Source organism: Macrobrachium nipponense, chromosome 7, assembly GCF_015104395.2.
Source record: "Macrobrachium nipponense isolate FS-2020 chromosome 7, ASM1510439v2, whole genome shotgun sequence".
Classification (NCBI taxonomy): Eukaryota; Metazoa; Arthropoda; class Malacostraca; order Decapoda; family Palaemonidae; genus Macrobrachium; species Macrobrachium nipponense.
The window spans coordinates 39,539,631-39,556,182 of record NC_061109.1 but is presented as its reverse complement, the minus strand read 5'-3'; the positions used below and the strand labels follow the sequence as shown (position 1 = coordinate 39,556,182).

Here is a 16,552-nt window from a genome sequence, read left to right as displayed (position 1 = left end):
AGTTTTCTCTTGGTTCAGCCAGACCTTTGTGGGTCTAATAATGACTCAGTGGGCTTGTGATTAATACCAAGAGCCTTGGAGATAATTATTTTCTCCATCTCTCGACGAGGCTCAAACTGGCGTCTTCTGGTATCACCTAAGGCCTCAAATAATTGCTCTGAATAAAATGTTTGCTTCTGGTCAATCAAATATGCAATGATGGCTTATGCAGTCGAAACTTAAACATTGGAGTGTCAGAAGTGGAGTTCACATTATTTCAACATTGTCAACATGACAGTTTGCCTGATGCAACAAATCCTTTTTCCAGTTTGGTGGTTCTCACTTAACTCGGGGTCACAATTAAATGGCTCGCGTGATAACAGTAATTTATTGATGCAGATTTCATTGAGTGCTCAAGGCTCTTTTTTGGTCGATCAACCTTCTGTTAAAAAAAGAAAAAAAAAGAATGAGTCCGAAGCGTAAGTTTCGGCTCAAATCAGTAGAGGTGGGTCTCGTATTGTTATGGCACGGTTGGCTGGCGGACCGTGACGTCACGGCTTCCCAGGTCTGATTGGCTCGGCAGAACGAGTGACGTCACGGAATCCCGCCTTCGACATGCGGTTCCCCAACAGCGTAGGAGTTACTCTTGGTCATTCTGTGCTCAATAGCGTATTCGCGTGAACGCATTTCTGTGGTTCTTGTTGTCGTTGTTGTTGTGGAGTTCAAATCAATCAAAGTGGCGATGCTTGTGGAAGGTGAGAGTTTTCCTTTTGATTGTCGGGGAATATGTACTAATGTCATAAGATTAGAACTGTCAAGTGTCAGCGACTGGGGATGGTCTTGAGGTATTGTAGGATTTCATCCTGAATGAGGTACTGATTACCAGATATCAGAAGAGTGTTTTTTTTTTTCTTTTATTAATACAGACTACTCTCCACTAATATATAGTGTATCGGATCAGAAAAGTTACTGATAGTCGTGGGGTAAAGGAGATTATTTCTAGTCAGATACTTAAGTTTAAGCATTAAAAGAAAAAGGGTGAATTATTCAATTACGCCCAAAGTCAGATATGATTTGAGCCAAATTTAATGGCAAGGACCTCACAGGTACAGCTTCTAGGTAATTAAGTTTAGAATGTCGGAATTGTCTCAACAAGTACATTTGATTTGAGCTGCAAAGAGATGGGAGTACAGGCATACTGCTTGGTAGAGGACTATGAGAATGGAGGTTTGAGATGAGTGGAGATTTGAGGAAGACACAGCACCGGAAAGACATTGAATTTGACAGAGACCCTTGGCGCCACCCGGCGTTGCAGATGATGACATCACTACTGTCTCATAAATGTATTTCCTAAATAAATAAGTGGATCGTCAGCTCTATAAAATTCATTGTGATGGATTATATCAATAATGCGAAATAATGAAAGGCCCACAATTGTGCAAATAATATCGTATTGTATGTCAAAGATAAAAGCAAAGACTTCGAACACCTGAATGGTGTTCCTCTTCAGTGTTTAACGTAAGCACTGAGGAGGGACACCGTTCAGGTGTTCGAAACTCCTTGCTATTTTCTTTGATAAACAATACACTTTGTATGTGTAGAAGTATTTTTTTTATACAACGCTTTAATGGCAATATTGTGAATTTCTTAGCATGAAATATGTGAGCTCAAGGTTGTAAAAACAATGACAACGGATAAAAAAACCTTAGCTTGTTGTATTCACCAATAATCTCGAAACTAAAACTCAGGAGGCTCCATTCATAAAAATGCTCCACAATCGGTCATTCACTAGAATACTATCAAGGTTACCCATTCACGATGGATTTCCACTATCGCCCCCTTCTGTTCATTCACTTAACTAACAAGCCATGTTAAAACGACAGACATCAATGTGATCAGACACGCTCACAAATGACTGCCAATATCTACTGTTGTTACTCGATCAAAATATTCTATGGAAAATTATCTGTTTATTAATTTTAGCCTGGATGGGTGGAGCTACCTCCAATTTATTTTTACATACTTTGTTTTTTTTACGGTATTATCAAAGGTATATACAAATTTATATTGACTTTCTTTCATTTTTGAAGTGATTTGTTTCATTTTAGGCATAAAAGGGAGGGCAACTATTTTCTTGTTTTCTTTATTCCATGTACTCTCTACATTCGCTCTGTTAAAATTTTTATTTTTTCCTGCTTTGTTGAGTGCCCTTTTTTTCTGAACCATTCCGGGTATGCTAATGCATCGAAGCTTTTATCGATGTAATTTATTTCTTGCTCTATCTTGCAAGGGTCACATGTTCTCATTGCCCTAAGAAATAAACCTGTTAGAACCCCTATTTTTATATCATGACTATGAAAAGAGAAGAAATGAATATATGAGTTTGTATGTGTGGGCTTTCTATATGTGCTGAATTCATATCCTGTTTCTTTTCTTTCTATGAGTATGTCTAAAAAGGGCAGTTTATTATTGTTACTTTCCAATCCTCTATTAATTTTACGGTATATGTTTTAATTATTATTATTATTATTATTATTATTATTATATTATTATTATTATTATTATATATTATTATTCAGAAGATGAGGCCTATTCATATAGAACAACCCCACCAAATTCAATCTTCCAAAGAATATGGCGCTCATTAGGAAGTAAGAGAAGGCAAAGGGAAATAAAGAAAGAAGAGATTTCACATATAAAAAAATTAAAATTAAATTCATAAGCTGATAGATAAAAATGAATAAAATGCCAAGAGAACAGCACTAGGGTGATGATGACTTAGCTAAGCTCTCCTTTGTATCTAGCGATACCTTACTAGCGATAACAATGAGAATGATTGAGTGTTGGCCTTGAATTGCATATGTCGCGAAGCGTTCCAGAAAAGGTGGACAGGCTACAGATCGTCTAAACAGAATTCGGTATTACTTATTATTCCTTCGCCGTGGTTGCATCTCATTGTTACATCTCATTCTGTTAAAATGTAAATAAGCGCCGGACACCTGCCCCGCACCTTTTGTCTTTTCCACCCTCCTAGATTATGGTGGAAAAGACAAAATCTAAACTGGGTTTTTCTTCTTTATTTTTACGACGTCTGTATCTCGTGCGCCTCAATTTTGTGACGGGAAAAGAATGGTATTACGAGTCACGCTAGGAAGGTGCCAACAATACCGGGAAGACGAGAGAGAGAGAGAGAGAGAGAGAGAGAGAGGGTGGTTTGTTTCTTCTACATAGCAAGATTATACATCATGTCATTCTCTGCGTTTCCAGATCAGCCACAATCTCTCTCTCTCTTCTCTCTCTCTCTCTCTCTCTCTCTCTCTCGCGCGCGCTGTTTATTTACTAGAGGTTGTATGGTTCTCTTTAGCACAGTCATACACTTGTATGAAAATACACTATAATACGGCGCACACGAATAGGGGTAATATAAATGTTTGGATGCGATGCATTCATATTGATATCATCTATATTTCATACACGAACTGAACACAGGCGTAGGTGCGTGCAAAAATCGTCATGAACTTATCACAGGCATGTAAACAAATGCAATATATATATATATATATATATATATATTATAATATATTAATATATATAGATATATATATATGACATGATGTGCGTACGTTGTCACACGTACGTACCTATAATCCTGTGTTTCTGTACACACACACACACACAAATTAAATATAATATATATATAGAAATCTATATCTATTTATTATACATTTTATATTGTATATGCCATATCATATATATATATAAATCTATATTATATATATATATAATATATATATATATATATATATATATAATGTGTGTGTGTGTGTGTGTACAGAATCCACACAGGATTATAGGTACGTACGTGTGACAACCTGGTATACTATCGTGACGGAGTAACATCACCGTAAACTGTGAATTACAACCAAGGCGATAAGAATCAAAACGAAAATGTTGCAATGTCGTGCACTAAGGAAAAAAAGACACGTTGAAATAAAAAAATAGAATACATCAAGAGAGCAAAAAATTATCTTGCAGTGGCGCGGTATTGCAGTCGATAAACATAATTATCTACTCTTCTTTTCCTTTTTTTTTTTTTATGGCGACAGCATTCACGGACGAGTTGTCTTCTGTAATCACTCACGCTTGCCATACTTCTCGTGTTGAAACTAAAGGCAAGGAGTAAATATCATGTTTGTGACGTCTTATGTCTTAGAATAGAATAGAATCTAGGCCAAAGGCCGAGCACTGGCACCTATGAGGTCATTCAGCGCTGAAACGGAAATTGACAGTAAATGGTTTGAAAGGAGGAAAACCTCAAAGCCCTTGCGCTATGAATTAATGTTAGGAGAGAGCGGGAAGTAAGATGGAAGAAAGGGAACATGAAAGCAGGTACAGTAAAAGAAACGAAAGGGCTTGTGGCTAGGGGCCGAAGGCACGCTGCAATCCTGTAGTTAGTTATGGAATCTCAAAGATCAAAAGTGTCAGAGGCAAATGAAGTGCCAATCACAGAAGTCAAAATTGATCACGGTACATTGCGTGATGGAGTAGTATATATTTATGATGATATTAAATCCCTTTTATCTAGTTTCCCAATAGACGTTGATGTCATGACATTGTATTCGTCCTTCGACTGTTTGTAACTGTTGCAAATCATACTACAGTCTGAGTATCACAGGCACTCGTGCATCCAAACATAATGCAATGCGAAGGTTGAACCTTGTTACGTACATTTTTATTGTCAGAAAAGGAATTACTCATACGATTATAATTCTCGTCAATCGGTGTCATCAGTCTGGAGGACATAAAACAAAGAAAGAAGCCAGAATGAAGACCTTCCTCGTGACTGTAAAACACAGAAGAATTATGGCAGCGCTTCAAAGACTTGTCCTCCAGTCTCCCTGAGAATGCTTGTGTCACTGGAAACTTCAAGCGTACAAGCAAAGATGCAGTGCGTTACTATCCTTATTAGACATTCTCCTTTCATTTGAATAATTTGCTTACATTTTTATCTGTTGTTTTATTTGTTAATTTGTTTTTTCTTTTCTAATAACTGATCTCTTCTAACTGTCCTTCCCATTACCTTCTGTTGCTTCTTTAAAATGAGCACCGTATTCTTTGGAAGCTCGAATTGCAAGTCAGTGGTCAATGCGGCTTGTTCCTCATGAATGAGGTTCTTCCTCTGAATATAATAATAATGATAATAATAATAATAATAATAATAATAATAATAATAATAATAATAATAATAATAATAATAATAATAATAATAATAATAATAGAGAGAAAGAAAGGTAAATAATGGATAAGTATCAAGACCTGAAAATAGATATAAAAAGGATTTTAGATATGCCAATGGAAATTGTACCCACAATCATAGGAACACTAGGCACAATCCCAAGATCCCTGAAAAGGAATCTGGAAAAACTAGAGGCTGAAGTAGCTCCAGGACTCATGCAGAAGGTGTGCTTCTAGAAACAGCGCACATTGTAAGAAAAGTGATGGACTTCTAAAGGAGGCAGGATGCAACCCAGAACCCCACACTATAAGTACCACCTAGTCGAATTGGAGGACTGTGATAGATCACAAAGGAAAAAAGTAATAACAATAATAATAATAATATTCAAGAGAGTGAAGTTGGAGCATTATAGTTACCTCATTCGAGGAGTTCGTGCACTGGTTCGATTTGTTTGTTTGTTAGCGGGATTGGGCAAATAGTGACTTGTGGATTCTAACAAAAATATTGCCTAAGGTGGGCCTCATGGTGGGCATCACTTCAGCAGCTTTTGGGAGGGATAAAAATGTAACTTATAGGAGAGAAGGGACCTTTTGAAAGAGGTCTTTGACTCTGGACGTTTTTATTGATGCTATATATCCTTATTTTGTCTTGTTCTGAATTTGGCAATTTCAAGTCAACGTATGAGTTATTCAGTTTCTTTTGCCTGACCACTACAAAAAAAACCATAGTTTTTTACTTTTTTTGGGGAGGAGGGGCCGTCTCAGCAATAATAATACAACTCGAGACTGCATACCAAAGCATTTCAATAATACAGGATCAAAACTAAATTTATTCGCTGAAGGAATAAGACGAACTTCCAGTCTCCCTAAAATACAAACTCGACGAGATTCGCTCTTCGGAAGCACCAGGTTATCAGAAGTGGAAAACAATCAGATTAAAAATGATAGGATTTGTTCTCTCAATGATCACCTCCACCAGAGACATGTATGTCATCACAACTGACAGTGATATGGCAATAGTGATGACAAAGATGACGTGCAAGGGAGGGAGGGAGGGAGGGAACGAAGGGAGGAGTCTCTCAGAGGTGTATTCTACCTTATCTGCTAGCTACACCCCTTCCTCCAGCAACACACCTACCCCTCCCACTCGCCCCGCCCCCCCCCCCCCCCCCCCCCGACCACCCAACGTGGTGTTGCAACTGTTGCACACTTGTAGGCTCTCATCCATGATCAACATCTTTTCGCAATCATTGTAATAATTCACGAGAGTTTTGCTCTGTGATTACTCCTCACTGTACATACGCTCGCTCTCTTTCTCTCTCCCTCCTCTTCTGTAGAGGTAAAGGACCCCAGTTAATCTTCCGCAAAGGAGAGGACACTGGACGAGAAATGATCAGAATTCACAGGCAAACTTTTTTTCCTTAGTTTATTTTTCTTTAAAGCTCGACATAACATCCTCTTGCGCAGCACCATGACGTGGATTTTCTCCATCCGTTTTGAGTCTATATTTCATCTTTTGTGCTTTAAAGGCCAGCATTCCTCTTTTATTGTATTAGGTATCATTACCCGCTTCTTAAGCATTTACTTACGTCTTTGAGGCAATGTCTTAATTTTTCATCTTCCTATATCTAGATCTTACTTTAAGAACATTAATCATCTCCACTTGTATGTTTTCCGATTTTCCCTTCTTGCAGGGGACTTTATTATTATTATTATTGTTATTATTATTATTATTTGATTTTATTCATTATTATTATTAATTATTATTATTATTATTGTTATTATTTATTATTATTATTATTGGTTCTTATTATTATTATTATTATTATTATTTAATTTAATTATTATTATTATTTTATTATTATATTGTTATTATTATTATTATTATTATTATTATTATTTAATTTAACAGAAAGCATTCTAGCCTTCCTGTGAATTTTTGTTTCTTTTTCATCTTTTTCATTTGCCTTTCATGATCGTGCATCCCTTTTGCCTGATCTTTTAGCTTTGATTTTGCAAAGAACCCCAGGTCTCAGCAGTTAAATTCAAGTATCCCCGAAAAGATTCAGTTTCCCCTTATTGACAACAGTTTCCGTGACAGAGAAAATCCAAGGATGATGCTCACGAGTTCACTGACATTCATTCTACTTCCCAGAAACGATGATATGGTAGGACTCCTTCGTGAACGCGAATTGATGTGCCGTTGTAAAAACAGTAATTCTAACGCCCTTCTAACCGGTTTTCAAACAGAGATTCCTTCATTTTGGAATGGAAAGTTTAAACTCAGAGAAGATGAAATCGTAAGCATTACACTCTGCTTCAGTTGTAGAAAACACTGGAAGATATGTCACAGTCACGCTCAAGATGGCCCTTTTTCGTAGCAAGCAGAGAAAAAGCACAAGAACACTTTCCAGCCATCTGCTTGGAGAAAGTGAAACTACGTCTCAACGTACGAATGCGACCTTGTCTGCTTCAGTAAGCTGAAATCTCGATCATTTGTCCCCTTGTTCCATTTTCAAAAGGGAAAAGATGAAAATCTCTAGACAGATGCGCTGGAAGAGAAACTGCGTCTGAGATCACCATTAAATGCTACCCTCGAAGCCTCGATGAGTTTGAAAACACCTCTAGCCCGGGAAGAAATCGAAGAAGTGAGCACCAGGAAGCGCACAGTGCTACAACTAACGCTTTACTATTCTAAAGATGACGTACCTAGAGTGAATGTTAAAACATACTACACTAGCGTTTTCAGCACTGTAGAATTTCGATGGACACTTCTCTCTCTCTCTCTCTCTCTCTCTCTCTCTCTCTCTCTCTCTCTCTCTCTCTCTCTCTTTTTCAAGTTTCGCCCAGTTTCCAGTTTCATGAGGATAGTTAACATCTACAGAGGTTTCAGCAATATTCCATGTAAATGTTTCGTTGTTTGTAATTCACCTTAATACGTTATTAAGGTAATACTGGCGTGAACCATTGCGTGAAAACGTACATATATTAATGTACTATCGAGATGTATACAATGGATTCTCTCTCTATAACGTTAGGATGCCCTATTCTTCGCCCTCACACATACAACTGATAGGATGACCTTGGAAATGAACCATGAGAAACAGGAGGGTGTTGTAATACATGTAGAGTTTTTGCCCTTTATCAGACATAAAAACTACCTGCAATGTAAAAGTAATGTTTTCCCCTTGTTCTATCGCATGGACAGGTTACGGATTCCCTGTACAACGGGACGAAAGGGGTTGGGGGGGAGGGGGCAGTACAGTAACCTGTAAAGCTGGTGGTGGTGGTCTGGAGGTTTTGTGCTAGGTTAGGTTAGGTGCGGTAGGTAACATCTATAGGTACCAGTGTGCACATGTTCCCAGCCTCCTCCTTCCAAGCGCATGTCTGTTTGTAATTGCAAGTATCAATTTACTTCCATATAAAAATACACGTCAAAGTTCAGTGGTTCTTAACCTTTTTATTACCACACCCCCTCTACGAGTTGGTCCTTTCTTTCACGCCCCCCTCCTCCCTTGCATCTATGAGTAAAATTTCCTCCCAGATTTAAGGGGAAATAAAAAAATGAGAAAGAGAAGGGGTTTCGAGGGGTAGGGAGGGAAGTCAATAATTACAAAACATGGGAAGTCCAACGATTCTAACAAGAGTAGTAGACTAGGAAAGTAACGTTATAAGGCGATACTTTTGCATTTTTTCATAAACTTCTGAACATTAGTTCCTCACTCTGGAAACTGCTGACACCCTTCAGGTTAAGAACCACTGCCATATATGTTACGCGTCACTACCATTTCTTATACGAACATTCCCTTCTTCCACGCAAACTTGTATGAATACGATTAAGAACTTATAACTCAAATGCACAGTGTAGAAGATGCCTCCTGTTACCGCAGGACACTAAAACCTCTTCCGCCCTCTCTGTAGGACCCGTTGACCCAAACAAACTCGAGGGAGACGACTCGCAGGAGATCCGGAAGGACTCGGCCAAGGAGAAGTCCGCCAAGGGAACTCGCATGGGAGGAGAGACATCACCATTCGCCATGGACAACAGGGATCCTAATAACCTGAATCCGCACATCCAGGTAAGGATCACGTTAGGATTTTTGTAGGATTCCCCCTGGCCCCATGCTCCAGGTAATCCTAAAGGGGTAATCTGATCAAGTTAACAACGAAGTCATTTTTTTTATACTTTTTAGAATGAATGGATGAAGTCACTTTGGGTATAATTGATTTAAACTTTTTGTTTTGAAAATTAAAGAGTTTTCGTAGTGAATTTAATCAATTATGGCTTAAAAACTTTGAAAGTGTCATACTTATATTTAATTTTCAATTATTCACTCGGATGAAATTAAAAGTGCCAATTTGCTACAAGAAAAATCACGCCATACAGTCCCACTAACAATAGCATTGAATTGAATACAGCATTTAGCTCAAAGGTCAAGCGCTGGGACCTATGAGGTCATTCAGCGTTGGTAAAGAAATTTACATTAAGAAAGTTTGAAAGATGTAACTGGAGGAAAACCTCCCAGTTGCGCTATGAAACAACTATTAAAGAGGGTGGAAAGTAAGTTGGAAGAAAGAGAATATGAACGGATGTACAGTAAACGGGCATACAGTGCAAGAAAATCCATTTGCTGCACAACGCCTCAATTGCGTGTGTTCGGTCGATAACGAGATAGGAGAGTATTATTAAGTACTGACTTTAGGTCGGATCATTGTTAGTTTATCTTCATTACGCATTTCTGCCTGTTGTTAATGCATCGCTAAAATTTACTTAAATTATCATACAATGAACGATTCAAACGTTCATTTTATGATTCACGTAAATGTAAAGTCAATTTTAGCGTTGCATTAAAAAGCTATAGGTGCCTGCTTGACAACAGGCAGATATGCGTGATGAAGATGGGTACAGTGGTGCTCAAATCTCATGCGACATTATTCTTTTTGTATCGTCCAGATTCTCAGACTCAACGTGACGTTGCCAAGTAGTGTTAAACTTTTTTTTTTTCTAATGTCATCATGCCGAAAAGTTTGTGAATTAACAGCTAGCCCTATTTTCCTTATGGTTATATAAATATGATCCCTTTTATGCATTTCGCAATCAGTGTGATCTGAACTGATTTTCTTTTTTCACGCTGCTTAGTTCAAAGTGCGGTGTAATAAGGTTAGCGGTGCCATCAATGAAAGCACACTTAACATGCTCCTCGGACTGGTCAACATAACTATGTCTGCAGCATTATGACAGTAGACCTAATAAGCTCAACAGTCAACAACATTTTCAAAGTAGGAATATGAATTAAAACAAGTTTTCTTTGAATGTTGAAGCTTTTGGCTGTGTTTAAGCTGCCTGTATGTTGCAAAATCTTTTATAGGCCTAAAAAAATAATCTAAGCCTTCTGAGATGTAATCTGTTTTCTAATGAATTTATTTGTAGAGATTAACTGTTATTTGAGGAGTACAATAGGAATTTGAATTACAACCAGTTTTCTTTTAATGTTGAAGTTTTAGGATGTGTTTAAGCTGCTTGTATGTTGCGAAATGATTTTTGGGCCTAAAAGAATAATATAAACCTTCTGAGATTTAATGTTACTAATGTTTTTATTTGTAGAGATTACCTTTGAGGAATAAAAGATGATGATTTTGATTATATGGAGAAGATAGCTATTAATCGAAATATCATAAGTATTAATATCAAGGCGTATGGAACACTTGTTTTTCAACGGGTTAAAAATATTATTTTCTTAAAAGTCCTTCTCCTCGCTTTTGGTATCTAATTTATTTTTTCATAAGGTAACTTATGAAAAAGAGCAAGAATGTGTAGACAACCTCATTTGCTTTCTGGCCAGAAATTGTTAATAGAGAGATGTGTATGTTAAGTGTAAAGTAAAGGAATCTACCACCTAAGTCTAGGACCAATATCTTGGCTTTGACAAAAGAATACTTGCATAGGCGAATATTTGCAAGTATGCCATCATTTTTGTATTTAAGAAATATAACAAATAATTATGTATGAAAATCCAAATATCCCTCTAACACATATATAGAAAATGTGTTCAAGATAATTTCATTGTCGTTCCTCATTGTAGACCTACTTATGTTACACCAGGTGGTTGTTGTTGCACCGACACCAATGGTGCGTCACACACGCTCCCCTCACACGTTGATGTCGGTGAGCGCATTCTACCTTTGTATATACATATTTACATTTTTTCTGCGTTGAGGTGTAAAAACAATCAAATAGGACTATTTAAAATTTTATTTTTTCTTTGGAACTATTACTAAAGTTATGGCAATTTTTTTTAATATTTGAACTGAGGTTTGATGACGACTTCGTTTTTGTCAAATTCTTCAGCGATGTATGAACAAAATATTTGAAAATGTTTCGTAAGAGTTTTATCTGAAATTAGGCTACACGTGACATTTTCTTACAGTTTTGAAATACATGACAGATTTCACTCTTATGAAACATATTATGGCCTTATTGTATGCAATAATCTTGTTTTCGCATTGAAATAATAGATAAATATTGAGCATGCTAGGTTGCCAGTTAGAGAATTTTGAACGAAATCCTATGGAGTCATGTCGCACGAGATTTGAGCATCACTGTACCTACACAAATATCCGACCTAGCTAAATGTTGGTACTTAATAATACTCACCTATCTCTTTAGGCCTAAGAAAAAGTCTACACGAAAAACCTACGCGGAATTCAATTATCATAGTTGGAGACATAAAGGAAAAATGAAATGGAGATTTTGACTTGTGCAGGGGTCTTAACCGCTAATACTAAAGAATCAACAAATCGGTAAAGAAACAAACAGACAGACAAACAATAAGACAAGGTTCACAGTTCAGTGATGCAGTAATTCTGAAAGCCACGTGTGCATCTGTCAAAGACTCGCAATGCCTGTGGCATCGACGTCTATAAGATCTTTGTCAATTGCTCCGTGCATGGGCGTTCACATTCATTCAAATAGGCAAACGGCACTTAATGCTATTTATGGAAAGTCATATATAACATAAATATGTTTCGCTTGACTGGACGACCGTGAGAAAAATAACTTTCCGCTGTCAATGCCGTTTTCCGTTCGTAGCCGGGTGCGGCTGAACGCTCATTCGACCCACGCAGAGAAAGTCCGTTAATTTCGTAAAACATGGGGATTTTATTTTTTATTTTAGGTCTCTAGAGTCCTTTCATTCAAGGAACATGGTTCCCATTCACTTTCCACGTTAAAGGGATGGGAAAGTTGATACTAAGTGATCATTTAACTATAATGAGTGAGAACAGGTTCCAATAATACGATGCAGAAAGAGAACATAATAAAAACATAACATTCTCGTTTAAATTCCTGCTCGAATTTTGGAGAGAAGAGAAGAATTAGATGTTTTCCTTGTTTCAATGGCAAAACTCATTTATATTGAAATGAATTGAAAACAGAATTCAGGCCAAAGGCCAAGCACCGGGACCTATGAGGTCGTTCAGCGTTGAAACGAAAATTGACAGTAAAAGGTTTGAAAGCGGTAACACGAAGAAAACTTGGCAGTTGTACTATGAGTCTATTGTTAGGAGAGAGTGGCAAGTTTGATTGAAGATAGGGAATATGAATGGAGGTTCAGTAAAATTGAACGAAAGGGGGGTGCAGCTAGGACGTAAAGGCGCGCTGCAAAGAACCTTAAGTAATGCCTACAGTGCACCGTATGAGGTGCACTGACAGCACTAGCCCCCACTCCCCTGCGGGGTAGAACTCATTTGAAGAAGAGCTCACTATGTCTTTTCTTCGAAAGACACGCACGGACATTACAACAGCCTATTAATAGATGGGACAATTACCGAGGTATATGCATTGTTAAGAGCTCCTTATTTTTCACTGAAAAACAAAGTATGTTCCAGTCCTAAAAAAAGTTAAACCTTTAAATTTTCACGCGCTGTATTTCAAGGCATTTCCAGGATACAACGTAAGATATGAGCTATAGTGTGACGATAATGCAGAGTTAGCATTAAACAGTGAGGAAAAAGTGACCAAGACTCGTAAAAGAAAGGGGTTTTTACTGTAAAAAAACACGACCAATAAGCATAATCAATAATAATAAATGTAATCCAATAATAATTATTATAATAAATTGAAGAATACCGCTATATAAAGATTAGAAAAACCTAGGCTTACGTGCTCCCCAAAGTTCACTGACATGATATTCGAAACTGAGCAATCAGCGTCGAAATGGCCTTAAGGGAGATAAATCTTTGTCATCTAAGCACCAAAAGAGTTTCTACGTCCTTTTTGTTACGGCAAGGTCTGCTTTGTGCACCAGTTGACGAAATAATGATTATAAACACCCTGCTGAACATTTTGCCCCCTTTTTTCTAGAATATTTCAACTCTGTTTTCCATTAAACAAATGACTGTCCACTATAGTACTACGATTGTATAGGCGCATGGCGCTGTACTGAAAGTTGTTCGTTTTATCTAATAATTATCTACGTGTAAACAGAGCACATGTAGCAGTAACTACTAATGTTGTTGTCAACAATCACGACTAACTCCTCGTAGTCATCAACGAGATGGAAACCGACGAATGTAAAAGAAAAATCTCGGTATCGAGTCTCGAGTCTTCGTGTGTGAATTAGAGGTTCAGTCAGTATCCCTCGATGTGTATCCTGCCATGTCATTACGCACGGACGGATATCTAGAATTGTAAATGCTCTCTCTCTCTCTCTTTTCCCCTTCCCGGACCATAACGAGGTGTTGCCGCGGAACTCATGGATTGCGGATAAAAATATTCCTCTGATTATGGAGCCGATTGGCTGCGTGTTTCGTGGTTTTGTTCAAAAAGTATTTTATCCAGCAAACGGGTGAACCCAATCTGTTCTAGGGTTTCTTGAGGTGGGGTTCCGTATGGTATGGAATTGTTATCCCTTACATAACAAATACTGTTATATATATATATATATATATATATATATATATATATATATATATATATATATATATACATAGGTATAATCTAATGGTAGAGAATTCGGTATGAATGAATGGCATGTAGTTGCAAAAACCAGTGAAAAGTAGAGTAAGAGAGAGAGAGAGAGAGAGAGAGAGAGAGAGAGAGAGAGAGAGAGAGCTCTGCAGAAGTGCGATGGAGGAAGTAAATATGGTGTAATGCTTATCCACTTTATTTTTTTAAAGGCACCCATTTCGGACATGATTTTACCAGATCATTATTATTATTATCATTATTACTATTATTATTATTACGAGTAAATTCCCACATAAGAGGATGGCTTCCAATGAAGATAAATCCCCACCACTGTCAAAGTTAAGTATATCTTAGTTTTACCCGACCACTGAGCTGATTAACAGCTCTCCTAGGGCTGGCCCGAAGGATTAGATATGTTTACGTGGCTAGGAACCAATTGGTTACTTAGCAACGGGACCTACAGTTGATTGTGGAATCCGAACCACATCGAGAATTGAATTTCCATCAGCAGAAATAAATTCCTCTGGTTTCGCGTTGGCAGAGAGGGGAATCGAACTACACCACTGTCAAATTCCACTTAAAAGCTCATTAGCAGCTCACTGGTACCCTATCACATTCTGAATAATAACAATAAGTCTGACCTATCCACCTACATCTTGCATTTTCTCTCGATCTTTGTGAAATTGGGGGCCCTGGGATCGTCTCAGGAGTAGATCTCTTCATCTTATTTGGTAATAACCCGATATTTATCCACCGAGGTCCTATACTCGGTTTTTTCCTATCTGTCCACCCACCTGTGGTGTTTTTGTATGGTAACACTGTGTCCCGGGCTTTAGGTAGTTACATTCAGCTTACATTCAACGATTATAATATCCTATTTCGAATATAAACGGTGTAATTCGCATACAGTAAATTATTAGAACACTTTTCAGTTGCAAATGTACACCCAGATATCCTTTTATTTACCTAAAACTTGCACAGCGTAACAATCTAAAGCCCGGGATGCAGTGTTACCATGCGCAAACACCACAGGCGGGTGGACAGATGGAAAAAAACGGAGTATGGTACTAAACATGGCGAAGCTCCTTGGGACGTCGTGTTTAGCCATCGCCATCTTGAATACAAGATGGCGATGGTTTAGCACCATTAAAAAAAAAAAAAATAGCCCCTCAGGAATTCAGGTACGATATACATATATTTCTATATTGTATGAGGCCGTCACTTTACATAGAATGAGTCTACCCTGGACTTTGACAAAGGTGGATACATACCGGGTTAATACCATATTATTTTCCCTTATATAATGTTAAAATGGTTAACTCGAGTATAATGTATCGTCCTTATTGTCATCTGTAAACTTAACATCATCTTAGTGTGATGCGTAGATTAGTATCTCATCTTTCGTGCTCCTGAGAAATTGCCACAAAAACTCTTCTTTTGATGAACCCCAAAGTTTAGATGCACAACAATGAAGGGAGGGGAAAAACTATCACACGTGTACACACACACTTACACACACACATACACGCACTTACGCTACTCTGCTTCCGGTTCATACTTTTTTTTTTGTCTTGGGAAGCCAAAAGAACTCATCACGAAATTAGTAGGTACCTTTACCCGGCTCAGAACAGGAGCGGAAGTCATTAACAGAGAGAGAGAGAGAGAGAGAGAGAGAGAGAGAGAGAGAGAGAGAGAGAAATTAGTCTTTACGGTAACCGGTTCTTTTCGTACCGGACTCCTTTATCTGATGTAATGTAAATTACAAATACAGGTTTTCTGTACATGAGTGCATGGTAACAAACGTAAATGTGTTATTGTCTAATTCTGACATACTGGCTACTTTAAAGGTCTTTTGCTTCTGATTATTGATTGATTAGTTCTTGCTGGCCTCGCAACGACGAGTGCTTCTGATTATTATCTCTTATCATACCATTGGTACGTAAACATGACACCTGATTAGAGAGAAGAGGGAGAATAATTATGACTTTAATCATCTTAATCCCTAGGTCCGGGGTCGCTGTTTTCGAAAGGTTATGAGAAAGAAATTAAATGTGTAGCGCGAGGGTCAGTGTACCTCAACCTGAGATTTAGCAGGACCACAAGCCATTTGGAAGTCACGGATACATTGGATTCAGAGAATTGTTTTCATATAAGCAAGCAGGTATAACACAACTCGAGACATCCAGGTAAAACCTTTAAAATTGTACCTGGACTCTTGCCTGTCCTGAAGCCGGATGGGTCAAGGATTCCCAATCAGGGATCCGCGGAACCCTGCGGTTCCTCATGCCAACATCAGGGCATCAAGGGTTTCCGCAAGAAGCCGTGACATAAATATGTATTGCAAATGACGCTGAGCTGAATTTACAAAGC

The 16,552-nt window shown here is 37.8% G+C and overlaps 1 protein-coding gene across 5 annotated transcripts in view; it reads left to right on the top strand.

Annotated features, from left to right (window-relative positions):
- Positions 1-16,552, top strand: part of LOC135217762 (caveolin-3-like) — a 103,224-nt gene that overhangs the window by 69,224 nt on the left and 17,448 nt on the right. For 3 of the 5 annotated variants that reach the window (XM_064253777.1, XM_064253778.1, XM_064253779.1), the window contains 2 exons: positions 9,136-9,293; positions 11,318-11,380. In XM_064253777.1, the coding sequence (XP_064109847.1) occupies positions 9,136-9,293; positions 11,318-11,380 (221 nt within the window). Of the gene's footprint in view, positions 1-579; positions 735-9,135; positions 9,294-11,317; positions 11,381-16,552 lie in introns of those variants that run through there. The other 2 variants (XM_064253781.1, XM_064253782.1) reach the window with 2 other exon arrangements.